The sequence below is a fragment of the Giraffa tippelskirchi genome, chromosome 8 (genome assembly GCF_054371585.1).
Source record: "Giraffa tippelskirchi isolate mGirTip1 chromosome 8, T2T-mGirTip1v1.2.pri, whole genome shotgun sequence".
NCBI lineage: Eukaryota > Metazoa > Chordata > Mammalia > Artiodactyla > Giraffidae > Giraffa > Giraffa tippelskirchi.
This window is the reverse complement of record NC_137282.1, coordinates 119,632,711-119,655,173: the sequence shown is the minus strand read 5'-3', so window position 1 is coordinate 119,655,173 and position 22,463 is coordinate 119,632,711. Positions and strand designations below refer to the sequence as shown.

The window sequence follows — 22,463 nt, the reverse complement described above, 5'->3', positions numbered from 1 at the left end:
TTTGTCTCATGCATCGAACCTGGAATGGTGTTCCATTTCACATATGATAATATACATGTTTCAATGCTATTGTCCCAGAACGTCCCACCCTCACCTTCTCCCTCAGAGTCCATAAGACTGTTCTGTGCATCTGTGTCTCTTACTCTGTCTCGCATATAGGGTTATCATTACCATCTTTCAAATTCCATATATATGCATTAGTATATTGTATTGGTGTTTTTCTTTCTGGCTTACTTCACTCTGTATAATGGGCTCCAGTTTCATCTATCGCAATAGAACTGATTCAAATGTGTTTTTTTTTAATGGCTGAATAATATTCCATTGTGTATATGTACCACAGCTTCCTTATCCATTCGTCTGCTGATGGACATCTAGGTTGCTTCCATGTCCTAGCTATTGTAAACAGTGCTGCGATGAACATTGGGGTACATGCGTCTCTTTCAATTCTGGTTTCCTCGGTATGTATGCCCAGCAGTGGGATTGCTGGGTCATATGGCAGTTCTATTCCCAGATTTTTAAGGAATCTCCACACTGTTCTCCATAGTGGCTGTACTAGTTTGCATTCCCACCAACAGTGTAAGAGGGTTCCCTTTTCTCCACACCCTCTCCAGCATTTATTGCTTGTAGACTTTTGGATAGCAGCCATTCTGACCGGTGGGTATCACTGATGTTTGTCAGTACTCAACTGCAAGTTCATCTCAACACAGTTGACTTATCTATGTGTAAAAACATTGGTGAATATGAGCTCCGAATATTTGAATTACTTTAAAAACTTTGTGACTTTCTTCATTTTAAAGATTTACAGTCATTCATTTTAAATTGATGTGTTTTTCACTTTGCTCTTATAATTCAAGAAAAGTGGACAGGTCACATGGGCAGACAGGCAGGATCATGGGTGCTGTGATTGGTTGGCATTTACACAATTCTTTCATGTAGGATTTAGTAAAAGGTGACCTGAAATTTAGAAATGTAATCTACAAAACAGAGAAAACGTTCTTTTAAGTACACTCCTGTCAGTATGATGTGCTGCTTATTTTGCACTATAATTTTTTTTGTATCTGTCAAAAGATGTAAGCTATATTCAGTAAGGAGGACAGCAAGAATTTAAGATTTCACTTACATTGCTTTTTCTGATAGGAAGTTCATGCTTTTGAAAAAGGATAGAAATTAACATTTCTCCAGAATTATTTTTTTCCTTCATTTGAGGCTGTCTCTTACTTCCAGCATTGTACTGTGTTTTGTGAACAGGCCACATATGTATTTTATTTGTCAGGAGAAGTGATGAAAATTTACAAATTTCAGTTGGCATTGCACTCTGCTGACAAGGACGGGAGTTTACGTGGCTCTGAAGAGGTTACATGAAGCTGAATTGGGAAGCAAATTGTATTTACAAAATAGGGGATGATGTTCCTAATAGGTGTTTAGAATAGACTATTTACTCTCATATTTTGCTGAGCTTTACTAGAAATAACTTCATTTCAAAAAGGACAAATCTGATTGAAGGCAAAAGCATTCCCTCTCCACAGATACTCATCCAGAGTGTTTACATTAGATTTTCCTGATGGGCGCACAGCTGTAGTTTATGCTATTTTTGTACAAAGCGATAATGTGGAAAATAAAAATCTAAATAGTATACTTGATTGCTTCATGTACCAACCATTTAAGTTACTAGATTTATATGTACAATTTTGGAAGTTGTGTTGCAATATGGTATTCTGACAATAACTGTCAAAATCATAATGCTGGAATTTCTTTTCATCTTGTTGTCAGGGTAAAGTTATTGAAATTCACAGTTGGTAGGTCAGAAAGATCACTTATTATCTTTTGTCATCAGTGGTTTAATGCCGATCTACACAGCTACTATATAATGTCAAAGTTATCACAGCACCCAGGCTGCAGGGGTGCAGTGTGCCACATGATTCAATGCATTTCCTGTTGGAATGAAGGTTATGAAAAGGCCAGCAAGCAGGAGCTACAGTGGTTTAGAAGAAAATTAATTTCTAATTGTTCTTTCTCTTTTTTCCCTTCATTTTTAGATTTTAGATTTAGTAAAAGGGACACATTACCAGGTAGCCTGTCAGAAGTTCTTTGAGGTGACACATAATGTAAGTAAATTTTTAAACTTTATAACCTTATCCATTCTCTTCTGTTACTCTATGTTTCATTCAGGGGTTTTTGCTGCAGCAGTAGAAACCATTCCAGCTGTTTTCAGGGGAAAGGGATTTATTACACAACATGAGGTTGCTTATAAAATTTATAGAAGGGGCAGGGAATTAAGCTTGGATGCTGCAGAACCAGCAATAGTGTAACTAAGAAAAACTGCATTCTGAGAAAATCTTGCTTTGCTACGGCTACCACCCACCACTCCACTTCTAGGGATGAGACCAGGGTTCGGCAGATTTTCTGTAAAGGGCAGGTCATGACAGGTCCATGTGCCCTTTGTCACAGCTGCTCCTCTCTGCAGCTGTCATGCAGAAGCAGCCTAGACATTGTGGGAAGGAGTAGGCTTGCATCTGTTCCAGGAGAACTTTATTTATAGGAGCACATGGTGGGCTGGACTGGACTCTCAGGCCTTAGGTACCCAATCCTCAGAGTAGGTCTGGATCACTGGCTGCTGTTGTCCAGAAGAACCAAAGGCTTTTGCCATCTTCCTTGTAGAAAATCGGATGCTTTTACTTGTGGCTGCTCCCTCATGTTACCCTAGTCTGTTTCCCAGTCTCATGTTTATCTGCGTGGCAGACCCTAGGTTATGCAGTCGACCCACAAGCTGCAAGGGAGTCAGGGAAATGTGTTTGGTTGTTTTCTTGCCAGACTTCTGTACGAAAGGTCTGCTAGTAGGTTCTGAGAGGTGTAATGCCTAGGTCACAAACTCAGAGGTCTGTAGGGGTCAGGCAGATAACCCAGAAAAGTGAAGTTGCCCGAGATGAACACCACTGAATTAGTCACACTGTTGGAGGTGTTAACATTGACAAGTTTTACAGCTGTGTGCAGGCTGACAGCATGTCTGCAGTCGACTTAGCTCACAGACCCCCTAGTTTGCAGTCACTGGTCCTGATCATGGCTTTCTCATATGGGACAGAAAGCCAAGAATGGACCTGGGCCATGCACCCTTGAAACATTTTTTCTCTAAGCACATAGTGTGCATTTTGAAGCCTAGTGTTTATCAGGTTTCAGAGGGGTCCATGATCCTCCCAAAAAAGATGCTACATGTATGGAATTCATCATCAGCTACCATGGTACTTTAAGTTTTATAATCAGTTTTATGTTTTCTGGTTTTCATGAAACCATTTTTCTTTCGTGGTTATATAATTGCAGAATTTCTTACATTAAATTTTATAGGACAAATATATCTTATAACATCACTGTTAATAATGAAAATAATAATAGTATTGAATAATATCAGCCAACACCTACAAAACCCTTCACGTGTGCCAGGCCCAGCAGTTAGTGCTCTGGACACATTGGTCCTTTGGTTCACACTGCAGACTAAAGTAAGCACGATCCGCATCCCCATCATGACAGAGCTTAGAGGGTCTGAGGGCTTACGGCCCTAAGGGGTGAAGCTTGGATTTGAACAGGCTGTCAAAGCCCTCACCTGGAGCTCATGAGCCAGTCCTGACTGCTGTTCTGGAGTACCTGAAACTATGTTTGTAATAACAACTGTGGAAGCCATTAGTAGTTTCCTGTCTAGATTCATGATCCAGCCTTCACAGTTTACTTTAAAAAATAAGCAGGCCTCGTAATTCAGCATGACTTGCCTGAGGGACCACAGCTGCTTAGTGGGAGGTCTGGAGACAGAATCCTGGTCTGCTCTGGGCCGTGGGTCCAGTCCTCGTACTATTACACCTAACTGTTGAAAATAGTGTTTTTATTTAAAAACATAAAAATTTTATTTTTACAAAGTTGAAAGGACTAAATGTCAATAAAGTAGTGAACAACAAATTGTCATCAGTTTTATTAAAATAGGAATCTCAACAGTTGAGCCACATGTTTGGTATTTTCAGCATCAGCCTTGCACAACTCTTTCCCCTGTAGACTATTCTTTAATTTGCTTTCTCAACTTGAAAATTTTAATTTAATTTAATTCTTAATTATTTGTGGACCTTTTTAATTAAGAGGACTTAAAAGTTTCACAAATTAAGGTTAATTTATTTAACCTCTTTTTTTAAGAAGATATGAAAATTATATTTAGCACTGAGTCTGTGACATTGCTAAAAAGTAAGAAGTGTTTATTTCTCAGATCTGCTTTTGTAGCATCTCTCCTATTGATTAGTCCTATAAGAGTATTACTACTATTGCCGATGTTTAAAACTTGCTTTAGATTAATGCTGCTGCTGCTGCTAAGTAGCATCAGTCATGTCCAACTCTTCGGGACCTCATGGACTGAAACCCACCAGGCTCTTCCGTCCATGGGATTTTCCAGGCGAGAGTATTGGAGTGGGGTGCCATTGGAGAGACTAAAAACACACATGTCTAAATCCTCCCACATATAGAAAGTCTACTTTAAACCACATATAAATCAATGGAATATAAAGACTGTATTCACTAAATGTCTCCCTATAGATTTTTTTGTTGTGAATCTCTTCACTTACTATTTTTTCTAATTTAATTTAAAAACAAAATCTATTTTTATTGTCATGTTGCTGTCACTCTGCCTGCTCTCCCTCAAAAACCTGTGATTATTTTTTTGAGCCCTCTGTGATCAAACTCGCTTTAATGAAAGTTTTGAAAATGAACCAGTTAGCTGATAACATTTACAGCAGTGCTATGATGGTTCCATATGGCTTTTTTTGGTAAGACCAGCTGCCTCATTACAAGCTGTCATTGAAAACCTCTTGATTAAAACCCAAACATCCCATAGGTAAAACAGTATTGCTTCCGTTCCTTCAGAATCCACATTTGCTACAGCAGATATATGAAACCTTTGTTACTGTGAAGGTCATCGTGTGCAAAACATGCTGATTCTAAGCAGATGTTAGAGAGAGATTCACTTAATAGATACCAAAGGTGGGCCTGCTTGAAATCTGTTTCCCTCAGTATTTTTAGAGAGCAATATTTTATATTGTAGTGATTTTTTTTTGTTTGTTTTGTCATACTCCGTTTATAAATGAAAACACTAGGCCTTTGTGTAGATTAAACTCTGGATTTTAATTGAAAATAGTTTCTTTAGAAGTAGATCTCTTTAGGTACTGAGTCATTCTGGATACTTAATTTCCAAACAGCTGAGCAAAATTCCTTTTCACTGTAAGAGATCTCTACACAAATCTTATTAAAATCTATCACGCATTTTCCTACAGTCTTAAATAGGATATACGAAGTACACTTAAGCTTTTTAATCCTTGCTCAAGATCACTTTGGGGATCAGTCAGAACCCTGGGCCAGCAGCCACCACTGTCTCTTGTGTGGATCACTCACTGTAGCAGCTTCCCGACTCCTTCCCCAGCAGCTGCACACTTACGGCCTAGGTCTTTTTCCTTCACACGGCTGCCGGGTGACTTTTAAAACAGAGAAATCTGACCATTTCAGTAATGTGCTTTTTAAAAACATTTTAAAAGCCTCCCCCATCCCTCTTAAGATGAAACTCAAAATTTATGTAGCCTGTAAAGGTCTCCATCCCACCTCTTTTTTCTGCTCATCTTATGTTAGATCTTTGCTTTGGGACTTCCAAGATCATAGAGCAAGGTGAAGATGTGTCACGGGATTTCCGTCTCTCAATACTTAACAGAAAGTAGAAAACACAATAAAAAAAAAATTATTAACCACAAAGAAAAATATCACCAGTAGCAACCAAACAAGAAAAAAGGCAAGGAGAGAAACATTCACAGCAAACAAAATTATGAAAATTCTCACTTAATATTTCCAAATATAGAATGAAGCAAACTGAATCTCACCACCCCCCCTTTGTTTTTTAATGAGGAGTAAAGGAAATAATGGGGCTTCCCAGGTGGTACTAGTGGCACTAGTGGTAAAGAATCCATCTCCCAATGCAGGAGATTGCAGGAGGCACAGGTTCTATTCCTGGGTTGGGAAGATTCCCTGCAGTAGGAAATGGCAACCTGCTTCAGTATTCTTGCCTGGAGATTTCCACGGACAGAGGAGCCTGGAGGGCTACAGTTTATGGGGCTGCAGAGAATCAGACATGACTGAGTGCCGCCACCACACAAAGGAAATAACTGCCAACTTGTAAGCAATAAGTGAAGTGGGAGATTTTGATGTGGATAAATGTCTTTCTCTATTCTTTTTACAAATTGGTTAAAGTAAAATCTATTTTCATTCTATTCGGTTTATGCTTCTCCCCTTCCTCCCTAAAACTTCCTAATTTTATGTTCCTGAACAGGATGAAAGATAACTTCCTTCAGCCAAAAATAAAAGTGAAAGAAAAATTTCAAAAGAAATACCCCATCCTAGAAGAAATACAGTCCAGTAAACAGAAGGAAACTCTTTATAAGTTCATCATGCTACCAGGCATCTTTCTATTAGTTTGGTAAAATTAGCTTATTTAACAAAATGACTTAAGAAAGGGCGATTGCAGACCTGAGAGAGAAAGTTGGGAAACATGACATCAGGCAGAACCTTGGTTACAGGCCCTCATTTCAGTACCCTTGGCGTTATTTAGTTGGTTAATAAAAATATTAATTAAAACGGATTACATTTCAAAGGTGACCTAACATTACATTTTGGGCTTCCTTGGTGGCTCAAATGGTAAAGCATCTGCCTGCATGCAGATGACCTGGGTTCGATCCCTGGGTCGGGAAGATCCCCTGGAGAAGGGAATGGCTACCCACTAGTACTCTTGCCTGAAGAATTCCACAGACAGAGGAGCCTGGCAGGCTACAGTCCATGGAGTCTCAAAGTGTTGGACATGGCTAAGCAACTAACACAAAGAAAACACTACATTTTAAACTTAAAAACATTTGAATGTCGTTTATTTGCTAATTTTCTGATATAAAGGCAGTCTTTTGTTTGAGTGTAATTTAGGGATGGGAATTTGGTTTCATTTTTTTCCAAAAACCATACACATAATACACCACCACTAATTTCCAGTTTGTGTTTCTTTAAAGTGGAGAAAGAACTTACTGATAATACAAAGCAGTATGATCTTTTTCCCTGTCTTTTTGAGAATTCAGGTTGTTTATTTTTAACTAACTTGCCTTTCTTGAATCTTTCCAAAGCATTTAATATAGATTTCATAGAACCAACAACTCTTGCTTTTTATCCTCATATTTCCTTGGTTTTCCTCATAGCAGCCCTATGACATAACTATTATTACCTGCATTTCAGGGGAGAGGAAACTGATGCTTAATATAAAGTGAAAAGTGAAAGTGAAGTCACTCAGTCGTGTCCGACTCTCTGTGACCCCACGGACTATATAGCCTACCAGGTTCCTCTGTCCATGGGACTTTCCAGACAAGGGTACTGGAGTGGGTTGCCATTTGCTTCTCCAGGAGATCTTCCCAACCCAGGGATCGAACCTGGGTCTCCCACATTGCAGGCAGACGCTTTACCGTTTGAGCCACCAGAGAAGCCTGCTGTATAAAATATAAAGATGACCACATTTCATTTTGTCCACATTGGAATCTAATCATTCAGTTTACTCCACAGATAACTGTGATAGATATTTTGACAGTTTTAACAACTTGAAACAAGGTGTAGGAAATATGTAATTAATTATCACAAAAAGTGCTAGCTTCTTTTTGCATAAAGTGACCCAGCTATGCTTTTTATAATTCTTATAGACAAGTTTATCTCTAAAATAATATTTATAACACTGTGATTATAAGTTTGACTTTGCATAAAACCCCTTAAAACAGATTTCAGAGTAACTAAGTGACCTAAAGGCCTGAATTCTAATTCAGACACAACTGGTTACTAGTGCCATGACTGTGTCTAAACCATCTGGGTCTCAGTTTCTTAGTCTGTACTTGGAGGAGATTCAATTTAAAGGATTCCTTACATTTTTCCAATCTCTAGTGTTCTCTATTTATAAAAAACAAAGCCTACTGGTTGAAAATGTGCTGGGAAATAAACTTACTTTTCATGAAACACTTTGTAAAATGCAAACGTTATATTGAATCTCCCAGTTTTTAAAGAATTGAGTGAAAAACAATATAATAAAGAAGTTCACAAAATGACTCCATTGTTAATAAAAAATTATAGATAAAACATTCAGGAAATATTTTGAAACTAAGCAGGAAAGGAGCAGATAAAAAATTATTCTTAGTGATCTGAGTAATAACTCTTAGGTCAGTGTGTACACTATCAATCTGCTATACACTGAGTTATTATAAAATTATTGGTCCAACATGTATCAACAATGACCACAGAGAATCAGAGAACCCTGGGATTCTCAAGTAGGTTTTACCAGGAAAGATCTTCTTTCTGTTTATTGGTCTGCTTGTTAAGAAGCTTCACCCTGAACTGTAATGGTAACCTTAACCCCCTGCCAACCCATTTTAATCCACCATAAGGTTACACATATCTTTAATCACATCACTTCCCTTCTTAAGACATTTTAGTAACTAGTAAAAATTTTGATGCCTACACAATCGGGTCTGGGTCATTGACTTGGCTGTCAGATTTCTCGGTGGTCTGGCCGCGGCCCCTTCCCAGCCTCTTGTCCTGGCACCCCCTTTCTGCGCCTGGCACACCAGCCCGCCTGCACCTCCTGCTTTCCCAGGCACCGCTCTGCACCCTGCTCCCGGGGCCCACTGCTTGTACAGCCCTTGCCCATCGTCCCAGCTGTGAGTCTCTCATCCTTCTAGACTCAGCTCATCGGGAAGAACCTCCTTGTTTCTTTTCTTGTTTTGAAACAAATATTGACTGACAAGATGCCAGGCATTTTGCTCTGACATGCCTTTGAGCGTCTGAGGTGTCAGGTAGGAGGTGGGTGGGGAAGCATGGACGTACCGCTCACAGCTTGTTACTGTCAGGGGGTGGCTGAAGCTCCCTGTGAGTGAAAGCCTGTCAGTGATGGTTGAGATTTTGAAGGAGAATCTGTGTTTCAGGTGTTGAGTGGGTTCTGAATGAGGTCCGGATGGTTCTTCACGGCCCCTTTATTTGTACTTTTGTTCTGTATGTATTTTTGTGACACACATCTGCTTCTCGTGCAGGTAGATGATTGTGGCTTTTCTTTGAGTCATCCAAACCAGTTCTTTTTTGAGAGCCAGCGGATCCTCGGTGGAGGTAAAGACACCAAGAAGGAATCTGTCCAACCTGAAACGCCCCAACCCAGACCGAGTGTCCAGAGAATCAAGGATTCGTCCTCCGCTTTGGACTCACTCAGCTCCGCTCTGGACATGGATCTGGAGGAACTGGAGGAGTTGCTTCAGTGAATGGTTCCTGGGCAGTTAGTAGCTCATCTTCTTCACTGGCTTTTATTTCCAACTTTATGATTTTGCCTTTTTCTTTTTTGTCACCTTCTCCCTCTACCCTGCCTCCTTCATCCATCCACGTGTGCATGCTTCTCAGGAAGGCAGGCTTGCAGGTAAAAACAAAGACCTCCACTATATTTTGCTTTGTCAAAAGAGAACAGGAAGTATTTCTTTTGAAATCTAACACTTGAATGATGTAACTTAAGTCCTTTTTTAGGAGAGAAAGCAGCTTTCTGGACTGGTTACTGTCCCCTAGAAACAATACAACTGAAAACAGCTTTTAGTTTAACATTTATCACTGTAATGTTGGCCCAGACCTTTTCTAGACTCTCTTTGTTAATAAATATCAAAATGTATAGTGAGAATGTCTGCATATAATTGTGAGAGTCATATTATGCCTTTGCCTCAGGTTTTAATGTGGTATTCTGGAATATCCAACATATTGCCAAATTTTAAACTGTCTTTCTGCTTCCTTTTTCTCTTGAGTTGGCCATCTGAAGTTATTCTACCTCAGCAAGAGAATTTTTGCCCCTTTGAATGGGAGCAAACTCTACTGAAGTGAGTTGTGACTCGGGAATTAAGAGAAACTGAATGTGTACAGTTGCTCACACTGTTAAGGAGTAGAAGGATTTTATTATATAAAACCATAGTACTCCTTTTCTGCTGCCACTCCCGCTCACCTGGGGGGACAGCCCGTCACTGAGGTGAGAGGGCTCTAAGGAGAGACTGAGGTGCTTCTTCACCCCCCTCCAGCTCCCATTCCTCAGGGGACAGCCTCTCACTGAGGTGTGAGGGCTCTAAGGAGAGACTGAGGTGCTTCTTCACCACCCCTCCAGCTCCCACTCCTTGGGGGACAGCCTGTCACTGAGCTGAGAGGGCTCTAAGGAGAGACTGGAGTGTTTCTTTGCTCCCACTTCTGGGGGGACAGCCCGTCACTGAGCTGAGAGGGATCTAAGGAGAGACTGAAGTGCTTCTTCACCCCCCCTCCAGCTCCCACTCCTGGGGGGACAGCCCATCACTGAGGTGAGAGGGCTCTAAAGAGACACGAGGGCGTTTCTTTGCTCCCACTTCTGGGGGGACAGCCCATCACTGAGGTGAGAAGGTTCTAAGGAGAGACTGAGGTGCTTCTTCACCCCCTCTTCCAGCTCGCACTCCTGGGGGGACAGCCCGTCACTGAGCTGAGAGGGCTCTAAGGAGAGACTGGAGTGTTTCTTCACCACCCCCTCCAGCTCCCACTCCTGGGGGGACAGCCCGTCACTGAGGTGAGAAGGTTCTAAGGACAGACTGAGGTGCTTCTTCACCCCCCCTTCCAGCTCCCACTCCTGGGGGGACAGCTCATCACTGAGGTGAGAAGGTTCTAAGGAGAGACTGAGGTGCTTCTTCACCCCTCCTTTCAGCTCCCACTCCTGGGGGGACAGCTCATCACTGAGGTGAGAAGGTTCTAAGGACAGACTGAGGTGCTTCTTCACCCCCCCTTCCAGCTCCCACTCCTGGGGGGACAGCCCGTCACTGAGCTGAGAGGGCTCTAAGGAGAGACTGAGGTGCTTCTTCACCCCTCCTCCAGCTCCCACTCCACACTGCTTCTGTGGAAGCTGTGAGCTGCCAGGTAGATTTGGTGAATTCATTGACTCAGTGGTGATTATGCTCGTATTTTTAGTAATGCCTCTTTCAGTGCCATCAGTGGAGTTAGTCATGAAAGTTCATAGGTGTGCCCTGAACTAGTGCCCAGCTCCCTGCTGCCCTTGAGGATGCACCGTGTGCCTCAGGTGGTGCCCTGATCCGAGGTGTTTCCTCCCTGTGGGCGCTGCTCACTCGCTAGAGCATTTAAGCTCAGAGAGAAATGTGACCTTCACTCACCGACTCCCTTGGATGCCATTCTACACAGGTTTCTCTTCCTGGGGAAGAGGGCCCTTGCCCTTTATCCCTTTTTTAAAAATTACGATTGTTATTGTAGTGTAGTTGATTTTCAGTGTTGTGTTCATTTCACATGTACAGCAGAGTGAGTCAGTTACACACATACATATATCTACTCTTTTTGTCCTTTGTCCTCTTTAATCACATGAGACACTGCATGGTCTGTCTTAAACAGGATCAGTGCATCAGAACCTAAAAATGTCAGCTCATCAGGTTTTTATGTTACGCTACTGAGCAAAGATTTCTTGGAATATTTAGTGACATATAAAGGAAATCAGTCCTGAATATTCATTGGAAGGACTGATGCTGAAGCTGAATACTTTGGCCACCTGATGTGAAGAACTGACTCACTGGAAAAGACCCTGATGCTGGGAAAGATTGAAAGCAGGAGGAGAAGGGGATGACAGAGGATGAGACAGTTGGATGGCATCGCTGACTTGATGGACATGAGTTTGAGTGAGCTCCGGGAGTTGATGATGGACAGGGAGGCCTGGCGTGCTGCAGTCCATGGAGTCGCAAAGAGTCGGACACGACTGAGTGACTGAACTGAACTGAACTGATAACTAAAGGAGATACATTTGAGTTTTTGCTTGTCTTTGTGACTTATTATTACCTAGTTCAGAAAATAGTGTTACTCCACTACAAATTACCCCTATAAATCTCTCCCTTCCGAAACCATCTGCTATTCCTTGTATCATGTATAGTTTGCAGCAGAAATCTGATGACTGCCAACTGCAAAACCTTTTTTTTTTTTTAAGGACAGTTCAGTTCAGTCGCCCTTTGTGACCCCATGAACCACAGCACACCAGGCCTCCTTGTCCATCATCAACTCCCGGACCCATGTCCATCGAGTCGATGATGCCATCCAGCCATCTCATCCTCTGTCATCCCCTTCTCCTCCTGCCCTCAATCTTTCCCAGCATCAGGGTCTTTTCCAATGAGTCAACTCTTCCCATGAGGTGGCCAAAGTATTGGAGTTTCAGCTTCAACATCAGTCCTTTCAATGAACACCCAGGACTGGCCTCCTTTAGGGTAGACTGGTTGGATCTCCTTGCAGTCCAAGGGACTCTCAAGAGTCTTCTCCAACAGCACAGTTCAAAAGCATCAATTCTTCGGCGCTCAGCTTTCTTCACCGTCCAACTCTCACATCCATACATGACCACCGGAAAAACCATAGCCTTGACTAGACGGACCTTTTTTGGCAAAGTAATGTCTCTGCTTTTTAATATGCTGTCTAGGTTGGTCATAACTTTCCTTCCAAGGAGTAAGCTTCTTTTAATTTCATGGCTGCAGTCACCATCAGCAGTGATTTTGGAGCCCAGAAAAATAAAGTCAGCCACTGTTTCCACATCTATCTGCCATGAAATGTTCGGACCGGATACCATGATCTTAGTTTTCTGAACGTTGATCTTTAAGCCAACTTTTTCACTCTCCTCTTTCACCTTCATCAAGAGGCTCTTTAGTTCTTCTTCACTTTCTGCCATAAGGGTGGTGTCATCTGCATATCTGAGGTTATTGATATTTCTCCCAGCAATCTTGATTCCAGCTTGTGCTTCCTCCAGCCCAACATTTCTCATGATGTACTCTGCGTAAGGACAAGCACTATTTTACCCCCAGAATTAAGTTAGTGATGAAAAGCCAAGCACAGAAAGGCACGTCTCTGTTGTATTATAAGAAGGGAGATCGAGCCACAGCCTCCTGCTATAGCTCAGTGAGAGCCTCAGGACAGGGCATTTCATACCTGGCAGGATTTGCAAGGCTTTCTTTCCTGCCTCATGTTCTGCTCTCCTGAAGCCTGAGCACCCACCACCATCAGCACGACAGCGAGCACCTGTGTTGGAGGCGACTGCTTACCCGGCAGCCTAAAGAATTTGAACGTTTTATGTGTGTCTAGTCAAACTCCAAAATAACACTAGTTTAAATATTAGTTGTTTTCCCAGTTTCATTTCTTTGTAATAAGGCTTGGTTTCCTGTCATGTATTATACAGAAGAATATATAAATATTTTGTGAATTGTATAGATTAGAGGATGGGGTTAGAGGTTTATATAAGAAGATAGACATTAATGCCTTTCTGGTGCTTTATGGAGTTGGAAAAAGCAATTTATTTTTCATGCTTCACAGGTCTTGACAATTTTGATTTGTTTTCTTTGAAAGACCTGTTTGAATCAGATGGTGTAGGAAGAACTCAAAAGAAAAATCAAAAGCCAGCAACCTCTTTTCAAAACAGCAGCCAATGAAAGAGAACATGAGCCTTCCAGGTCTGTTAATGTCCCTCTTTTATTACCTCTTCAAGGAGGAGAGGCTGTACAATAATCAGAGGCAAAAGAAGAGACAGGAGAAGCCGAACCCAGGTTGGAAATTTGCAGCTGGTGGGAGCACCAACATTGTTTGTGGAGATGCTGTCCCATTTCTTTCATTTTGTTTCTCAATCCATTCAGATAGTCTAAAACTCTTAATTGCAATGTGCATAAAAGAATACTAGGAACGTTTAAGTAAACTTTTCATATATGGTTGCTTATCATATTATAGTCGTGAAAGTAAACAGTTAGACTTTGAAAAGTAGGGAGAGAACAGAGCAATGAAAAGGAAGGATCTTTAATGCATTTGGCCTTGTAAGCTGAGGGATTTCTCTAAAAGCACGGGAGTGTCCTGCTTGTTACACTTTGCTGCCTGACTGATACTCAAGGTCTTTGTAAACAAACTCCTGCAATTCTTTGCAAAGTAAAAAAAGAAAACTTCTGGGATTTAAGCTTGAAAGGCAAAATGAGACAACTCTAAAATTCTGGTTTAGTTAGAGTCTACTGTTTGCAGATTTAATCAAGGTCTTCCACAGGCATCAGCTTGACATTAAATTTAAGTGCCCGTTAAAGTGAGAGCTGACAGCCGTTCTGAATGTGAGGCTTGGTCTGAGAATATCTTTACAGCTTGAAGGAAAGAAATTTGAGAGCCTCAAACCACTGTGGTAATCAGATCCATTTGGCAGAGGGAGGGTGAGAGAAGGCTGGAGGAGGGGCTATGGAAATGGGCAGGCAGAGCCCTGCTGCAGGGGAGAGGGCGGCTTTCCCCTGACGGGGGTGGATGGGGGGCCTGATGTGTCTCATCTCCCTTTTACGCACAGGCAGGATCACTATGTGTGAGAGGTGTGTTTTGAACAAGTGCCCAGGTTTGACTGTCAGGCTCTCTGGAATGCATGACGCTGCCTGGGAGTGGGCTTCCGAAGAAGATGTTGGCCCAGAGTGAGTGTTTCTCACAAGAGTACCTAACTGGCATTCAGGTATCACCTGTTTGCCTAGAGCATCTGCCTTCTTTTCAGTATTGTACTCCTTTTTGACAGGTAGCTGTTGTCCTAGTCTGAGGCTTTTCACTGTAATTGTCATTCCAAGAAATTAGTGCTGTGAGTCTATGGAAATCTTGTCACCTGCAGGAAATTACCTTCCCACTTCATTTGATCATCCTGCCGAAAGTGATGCAATTTCCTGTTACTGGATTTGCTTTCTATCCTATAAGCTCCTTTTGTCCATTGCCTCACGGCATTTTATTTTCTCCAAGAATTATCACTGTAGAACCTTATCAAAAGTTTAAGAATATTTCTGTACAGAGAGCTTCTGTATTTCCCGAGTCTTCTGCTGCAGGTCTGTTTTTGAACATTGATGACAAGGTAGTGAAACAACTTTGCTAATAAATGCAGGATGGAGTTTTCAGTTTAGCCCTGTGGTTTGTAGGTATTCATTCCCTGTGATGGAACTATGAGGCTTATTGAGGGGTTTTGGTTTTTTGGATTTTTTTTCTTAGTTAATAGTTAATTTACAATACTCCATTAGTTTCAAATGTTATAGCACAGTGATTCAGTTTTATATTTATGTGTGTGTATATATATATATATATATATATATATATATATATATTTTAATTTCAGATTCTTTTCCATTATAGATTATTACAAGAAACTGGGTATATTAATAGTTCCCACCACTGTATGGTAGTAGGTACTTGTTGTTTACCTATTTTATGTATAGTGGTGTTGAATTTTGGGGCTGAAAGCATGGAGAGAAAATTAAGTCAGCAAATAATGCATTTAAAAATCTGTGGGGACTCTAATCAGGGTAGTGGAGTAGAAGGATATGGAACTCAAGCTATCAGCTGATGGCTCTGTAGAAACATTACAGGCCAGAAGAAAGTGGTAAGATATTCTCAAAGTCCTGAAAGAGAAAAATCTACAACCTAGAATACTCTACCCAGCAAGATTATCATTTAGAATAGGAGAGATAAAGAATTTCTAAGATAAGCAAAAGCTAAAAGAATACAGCAATAGTAAACCTATCCTAAAGGAAATATTGAAAAGTCATCTCTACGTAGAAGGGAAGTGAGAGCTATAGGAAAGAGAACATCAGAATTGGAAAGTAAATCATTTAAATAAGCCAGTACACAGATTTTTTAAGATCAAAAAATTCTGTGAAAGTGATAACCACAATGAGTAGCAGAAGGATGAATATGAAGATACAAAAGAGGACAACAAAATCATAAAATGTGGGGGATGAGAATAAGAAAATGTAGATTTTCTTTTCTAGAATGTGTTTGAGCCTATATGACTGCAGTTAAAAGCAAGTAGATATAGAAAAGGGTTAACATACTAGAAAAACAGGTAACCACCAATCAAAACCATACAAGACATTCACAAAAGCAAAACGAACAAGTGAAAGCATAATACAAAAGAAAATCATCAAATCACAAAAGGAAAAAGAGACAAATATAAAACCAATAGGAAAACAAGGACTAAAATGGAAAGAAATGCAAAGTGATCAATAATTACCTTAAATGTCAATGGACTAAATACTTCAATCAAAAGACATATTATGGCAGATTGAATTTTAAAAAATCAAAGTCTACAAATACTGACTGAAGAAACCCACTTCAGGGCAAAGAACACACATAGATTGAAAGTGAGGGGAGGGAAAAGATTTCATGCAAACAGAAGGGACAACGAAGTGGGGATCACTAATTATATCAGAAAAAATAGACTTTAAAGCAAAGGCTATAAAGGAAAAGAAGAGCACTGTATAATGATACAAGGGTCAACACAAGGAGAGGATATTATACTCATCAGCATATATGCACCCAATATGGGGTACCCAAATACACAAAACAAATACATACAGACATAAAGGGAGAAACTGATGGGAATATAATAATAGTAGGAGACTTTAACACCCCACTCACATTAGTGGACAGATACTTGAGAAAGAAAATCAATAGTACAACAGAGGTCCTAAAGGATTCAAGAGAACAGTTAGACTCAATTGATATTTCCGTACTAAAAAAGAGTACACATGCTTCTCAAGTGCACATGAAACATTCTCCAGGATTAGCCATACCAGGGCACAAAAAAGCCTCAACAAATTTAAGAGTATAGAAGTATTCAAGCATCTTTTCTGATCACAATGACATGCAACTAGAAACCAACCACAGAAAAAGAAACAAGCAAACAAGAAACAATGGCATGCAGACTAAACTACATGCTACTAAAAAACCAATTAGTCAATGATGAAATCAAAGAAGAAATTAAAAAATTCCTTGAGACAAATGACAAAGCAGAACCATACAAAATCAATGGGATGCATGAAAAGCAGTCTTGGAAATTCATAGCAATTCAGGCCCTTTTCAAGAAGCAAGAAAATTTTCAAATACACAATCTTAACATACTACCTAAAAGAATTAGAAGAAGAAGAGCAAACAAAACCAAAAGTCAGCAGAAGGAAGGAAATAATAAAGATCAGAGGGAAAATAAAATAGAGATTAAAAAAATAGAAAAAGTCAATAAAACTAAGAGATGTTTCTTTGAAAGGGTAAACAAAATTGACAAACCTCTGGCCAGGCTCACCAAGAAGAAAAGAGAGAAAACCCAAATAAACTAAGAAATGAAAGAGGAGAAATCACAACTGATACTGCAGAAATACAAAAACCATAAGAGAATAAGAATACTATGAACAATTATAAACCAACAAATTCAACTACCTAGAAGAAATGGACAATTTCTAGAAACATAAAGCCCACCAATACTGCATCGAAAACTTGAACAGACCAATCAGTAGAGGTGAAATAGACTCGGTAATAAAGCAAAACAAAAACTCCCTACAAGCAAAAGTCCAGGATGAGATGGCTTCACAGTTATATTCAACTGAATATTTAAAAAAAAAAAAAAAAGAACTTATGCCAATTCTTCTCAAACTCTTCCACAAGATTGAAGAGGAGGGAACACTCCCAAGACATTCTGTGAAGAAACCATCACCCTGATACCAAAACCAGACTAACACACTACCAAAAAAGTTACAGGCCAATATCTTTGGTGAATATAGATGCAAACATTCTTAACAAACAAACAAATAGAAACCCAAATCCACAACAAATAAAAAAGTTCATACACCATGACCAAGTTGAGTTCATACCAGGGTCAAAAGGATGGTTCAATATATGAAAATCAAGCAGTGTGATATGCCACATCAACAAAAGAAAAGACAAAACCACATGATCATCTCAATAGATGCAGAAAAGTCTGTGGTAAAATTAAACATCCATTCATGATTAAAAAAAAAAACCTTTACAAAAGTCAGTACAGAGGGAACATATCTCAACATAATAAAAGCTCTTCATGACAAACCCACAGCCATTATAACATGCAACCACAAAAAGCTGAAAGCCTTCTTGCTAAAATATGGAACAAGGGAAGGATGCCCAGTGTCACTACTTCTCTTCAGCATAGTATTGGAAATCCTAGCCATAACAATCCAACAGGAAAAAGAAATAAAAGGTATTCAAGTTGGTAGGGAAGAGGTTTAAAACTGTTATTATGTGCAGATGACATGATACTATATATAGAAAACCCTAAAGACGCCACTCAAAAACTTCTAGAACTAATAAACTCAGCAAGGTAGCAGGATACAAGATTAACATAGAGAAATTGATTACATTTCTTTAGACTAACAATGAAATAGCAGAAAGAGAATGTAAACAAACAATCCCTTTTAAAATCATATCAAAAAATAAAATACTTAGGAATAAATCTTACCAAGGAGTTGAAAAACTTATATACTGAGAATTATGTAATAAAGGAAACTGAAGATGATTCAAAGAAATGGAAAGCCATCCCATGCTGTTGGATTGGAAGAATTAATATTGTTAAAATGGTACTAACCAAGGCAATCTACAGATTTAATGCAATCTCTATCAAATTACCCATGACATTTTTCACAGAATTAGAGTAAATAATCGTAAACTTTATACAGAACCATTAAAGACCCCAAATTGCCAAAGCAATCCTGAGGCTAAAGAACAAAGCAGGAGGCATAACCCTTCCAGAATTCAGACAATGCTACAAAGCTGCAGTAATCAAAACAGCATGGTACTGGCACAAAAACAAATCAATGGGACAGAATAGAGAACCCAGAAATAAACCTATAGACCTATGGACAATTAGTCTTCAAAAAAGGAGGCAAAAATATGAAATGAGGAAAAGATGGTCTCTTCAGCAAGTAATGTTGAAAATTTGGACAGCTACATGTAAATCAGTGAAGTTAGAACACCCCCTCACACCATGCCTGCACAGTCACTAAGTCATGTCAACTTTTTGCAACTCCATAGATTGTAACCCACCAGACTTCTCTATCCATGGGATTTCCCAGGCAAGGATAACAGAGTGGGTTGCCATTTCCTCCTCCGGGGATCTTCCTGACCCAGGGGTTGAACCCACGTCTCTTGTGTCTCCTGAGTTGTCAGACAGGTTCATTACAACTGAGCCACCTGGGATGCCCACTGTACACAAAACTAAACTCAAAATGGCTTAAAGGCTTAAAGATAAGCCATGACACCATAAAACTCCCTGAAGAAAACACAGGCAAAACATTCTTGAACATAAATCATACGAATGTTTTCCTAGGTCAGTCTCCCAAGGCAATAGTTCAGTTCAGTTCAGTTCAGTCACTCAGTCGTGTCCGACTCTTTGCAACCCCATGAATTGCAGCACGCCAGGCCTCTCTGTCCATCACCAACTCCCGGAGTCCACCCAAACCCATGTCCATCGAGTCGGTTATGCCATCCAACCATCTCATCCTCTGTCGTCTCCTTCTCCTTCTGCCCCCAATCCTTCCCAGCATCAGGGTCTTTTCCAGTGAGTCAACTCTTCACATGAGGTGGCCAAAGTATTGGAGTTTCAGCTTCAACATCAGTCCTTCCAATGAACACCCAGGACTGATCTTTAGGATGCACTGGTTGGATCTCCTTGCAGTCCAAGGGACTCTCAAGAGTCTTCTCCAACACCACAGTTCAAAAGCATCAATTCTTCGGCGCTCAGCTTTCTTCACAGTCCAACTCTCACATCCATACATGACTACTGGAATAACCCTAGGGAGTAGCAAATAGTGAGAACTCACACAAAGGAAACCACTTGAATACAAGACCCAGCATCACCCAACTACCAGTAGCACCCTGTGCAGGATACCTCATCTAAACAACAAACAAAACAAAAATACAAACCGAATCATCACCAGACAGGATTACCACTTCACTCAGCCTTGCCCATCAGAGGAAAAAGAAAAAAAATCTCAGCACAAATCTCACCCTATACAAACCTTACACAAATCACTGGACCAACTTTAGGAGGGCAGAAACCAAATGGAAGAAAGAATTCAACCTTGAAGCCTGGGAAAAGGAGACCTCAAACACAGAAGTTAAAAAAAAAGCAGAGAAACACTACACAAATGAAGGAACAAACTAGAAACACAGAAGTCCAAATAAATGAAGAGGAAATAGGCCAACTACCTGAAAAAGAATTCAGAATAATGATAATAAAGATGATCAAAACCTTGAAAACAGAATGGAGAAAATGCAAGACTCAATTAACAAGGACCTAGAAGAAATAAAGAATAAACATACAGAGACAAACAACACAATTGCTGAAATTAAAAATACTCTAGAAGGAATCAATAGCAGAATATCTGAAGCAGAAGAAGGAATCAGTGAGCTGGAAGATAAAATGGTGGAAATAACTCCTGAAGAGCAGAATAAAGTAAAAAGGATGAAAATAACTGAGGATAGTCTCCAAAACCTCTGGGACAATATCAAATGCACCAATATTCAAATTATAGGGGCTGCAGAAGAAGAGAGAAAGGGTATGAGAACATTTCTGAAGAGATTGTAGTTGAAAATTTCTTCAACATGGAAAAGGAAATAATCAATAAAGTCCAAGAGGTTCAAAGAGTCCCATACAGGATAAACCCAAGGAGAAACACGCCAAGACACATATTAATCAAACTAACAAAGACTAAACACAAAGATAGCAAGGGAAAAGCAGAAAGTAACATACAAGGGAAGCCCCATACAGTAACAGCTGAACTCTGCAGGCCAGAAGGGAATGGCAGGATATATTTAAAGTACTGAAAGGGAAAAATAGACAACCAAGATTACCATCCCCAGCAAGGATCTCATTCAGATTTGATGGAGAAATCAAAAGCTTTTCAGGCAAGCCAAAGTTGAAAGAATTCAGTATCCCCAAACCAACTTTACAACAAATGTTAAAGGGACTTATATAGTCAAGAAATGCAAGAGAAGGAAAAATCTACAAAATAAACCGCAAACAGTTAAGAAAATGGCAATAGGAACATATATACCAATAATTACTTTAAATGTAGACGGATCAAATGCTCCAACCAAAAGACACAGACTGGCTGAATGGATACAAAAACAAGACCCATATATATGCTGTCTACAAGAAACCCATTTCAGAGCTAAAGAGTTATATAGACTCAAAGTGAGAGGATGGAAAAATATATCATCCAAAGGGAAAGCAAAAGAAAGCTGGAGTAGCAATTCTCATATCAGACAAAATAGACCTTAAACTAAAGAATATTACAAGAGATAGGGAAGGACACTACATAATGATCAAGGGATCAATCCAAGAGGAAGACATAACAATTGTAAATATCTATGCACCCAACATAAAAGCTTCTCAATACATAAAGACAAACACTAACAGACATAAAAGGAGAAATTGACAGTAACACAATAATAGTAGGAGACTTTAACACCCACTCACACCAATGGACAGATCATCAAAACAAAATTAATAAGGAAACACAAGTCTTAAATGATACATTAGATGAAATGAATCTCATTGATATCTTCAGGACATTCCATCCAAATGCAGCAGAATACACCTTCTTCTCAAGTGCACATGGAACAGTCTCCAGGATAGACCACATCTTGAGTCATAAATCAAACCTCAGTAAATTTAAGAAAATTGAAATCATATCAAGCATATTCTCTGACCACACTGCTATGAGGCTAGATATCAAATACAAGAAAAAAAACTGTAAAAAAAAACCCCAAACACATGGATATTAAACAATACGTTTCTAAATAACCAACAGGTTACTGAAGAAATCAAAAGGGAAATCAAAAAAATTTCTGGAAACAAATAACAACAAAAACAGGGCAACTCAAAACCTATGGGATGCAGCAAAAGCAGTTCTAAGAGGGAAGTTTATAGCAGTACAGTCCTACCTCAAGAAACAAGAAAAAAATCGAATAGACAACCTAACTTTACACCTAAAAAAACTCGAAAAATAACAAAAAACCACCAAAATTTGTAGAAGTAAAGAAATCATAAAGATCAGAGCAGAAGAAACAATAGTAAAGATTAATAAAACTAAAAAGTGGTTCTTTGAGAAGATAAAAAAAATCGACAAACCTTTAGCCAGACTCATCAAGAAAAAATAATCAAGTCAAGAAAATTAGAAATGAAAAAGGAGAGGTTACAACAGACAGTGCAGAAATACAAAGGATTATAAGAGAATATTATGAACAACTATATGGCAATAAAATGGATAACCTGGAAGAAATGGACAAATTCTTGGAAAAGTTCAATCTTCCAAGACTAAACCAGGAAGAAATAGAAATTATGAACAACCCAATTACAATCACTGAAATTGAAGCTGTGATCAAAAATCTCCCATAAAACAAAAGCCCAGGACCAGATGGCTTCACAGGAGAATTCTGTCAAATATTTAGATAAGAGCTAATGCCTATCACTCTAAATCTCTTTCAAAAAATTGCAGAGGAAGGAATACTTCCACACTCATTCTATGAGGCCACCATCACTCTGATACCAAAACCAGACAAAGGCAATA

General features: G+C 39.6%; 1 protein-coding gene and 2 long non-coding RNA genes across 10 annotated transcripts in view; 1 reads left to right on the top strand and 2 right to left on the bottom strand.

Moving 5' to 3' along the window:
* Window positions 1–9,744, top strand: part of PRIM2 (DNA primase subunit 2) — a 297,212-nt gene extending 287,468 nt beyond the window's left edge. For 4 of the 8 annotated variants that reach the window (XM_081519726.1, XM_081519725.1, XM_081519723.1 and 1 more), the window contains exons 13-14: window positions 2,037–2,105; window positions 9,111–9,744. In XM_081519726.1, the coding sequence (XP_081375852.1) occupies window positions 2,037–2,105; window positions 9,111–9,332 (291 nt within the window). In that variant the 3' untranslated portion in view covers window positions 9,333–9,744. Of the gene's footprint in view, window positions 1–2,036; window positions 2,110–9,110 lie in introns of all 8 variants that reach the window. The other 4 variants (XM_081519731.1, XM_081519730.1, XM_081519727.1 and 1 more) reach the window with 1 other exon arrangement.
* Window positions 1–22,463, bottom strand: part of LOC145517399 (uncharacterized) — a 37,118-nt gene that overhangs the window by 6,058 nt on the left and 8,597 nt on the right. Inside the window, exon 3 of the long non-coding RNA XR_014062015.1 lies at window positions 5,620–5,717. This is a non-coding gene — a long non-coding RNA (uncharacterized LOC145517399). The remainder of the gene's footprint in view (window positions 1–5,619; window positions 5,718–22,463) is intronic.
* Window positions 16,184–21,657, bottom strand: LOC145517398 (uncharacterized). Its single transcript, XR_014062013.1, has 2 exons — window positions 20,946–21,657; window positions 16,184–17,816 (listed from the first exon to the last, which is right to left on the bottom strand). It is a non-coding gene; the product is annotated as an uncharacterized LOC145517398 (long non-coding RNA).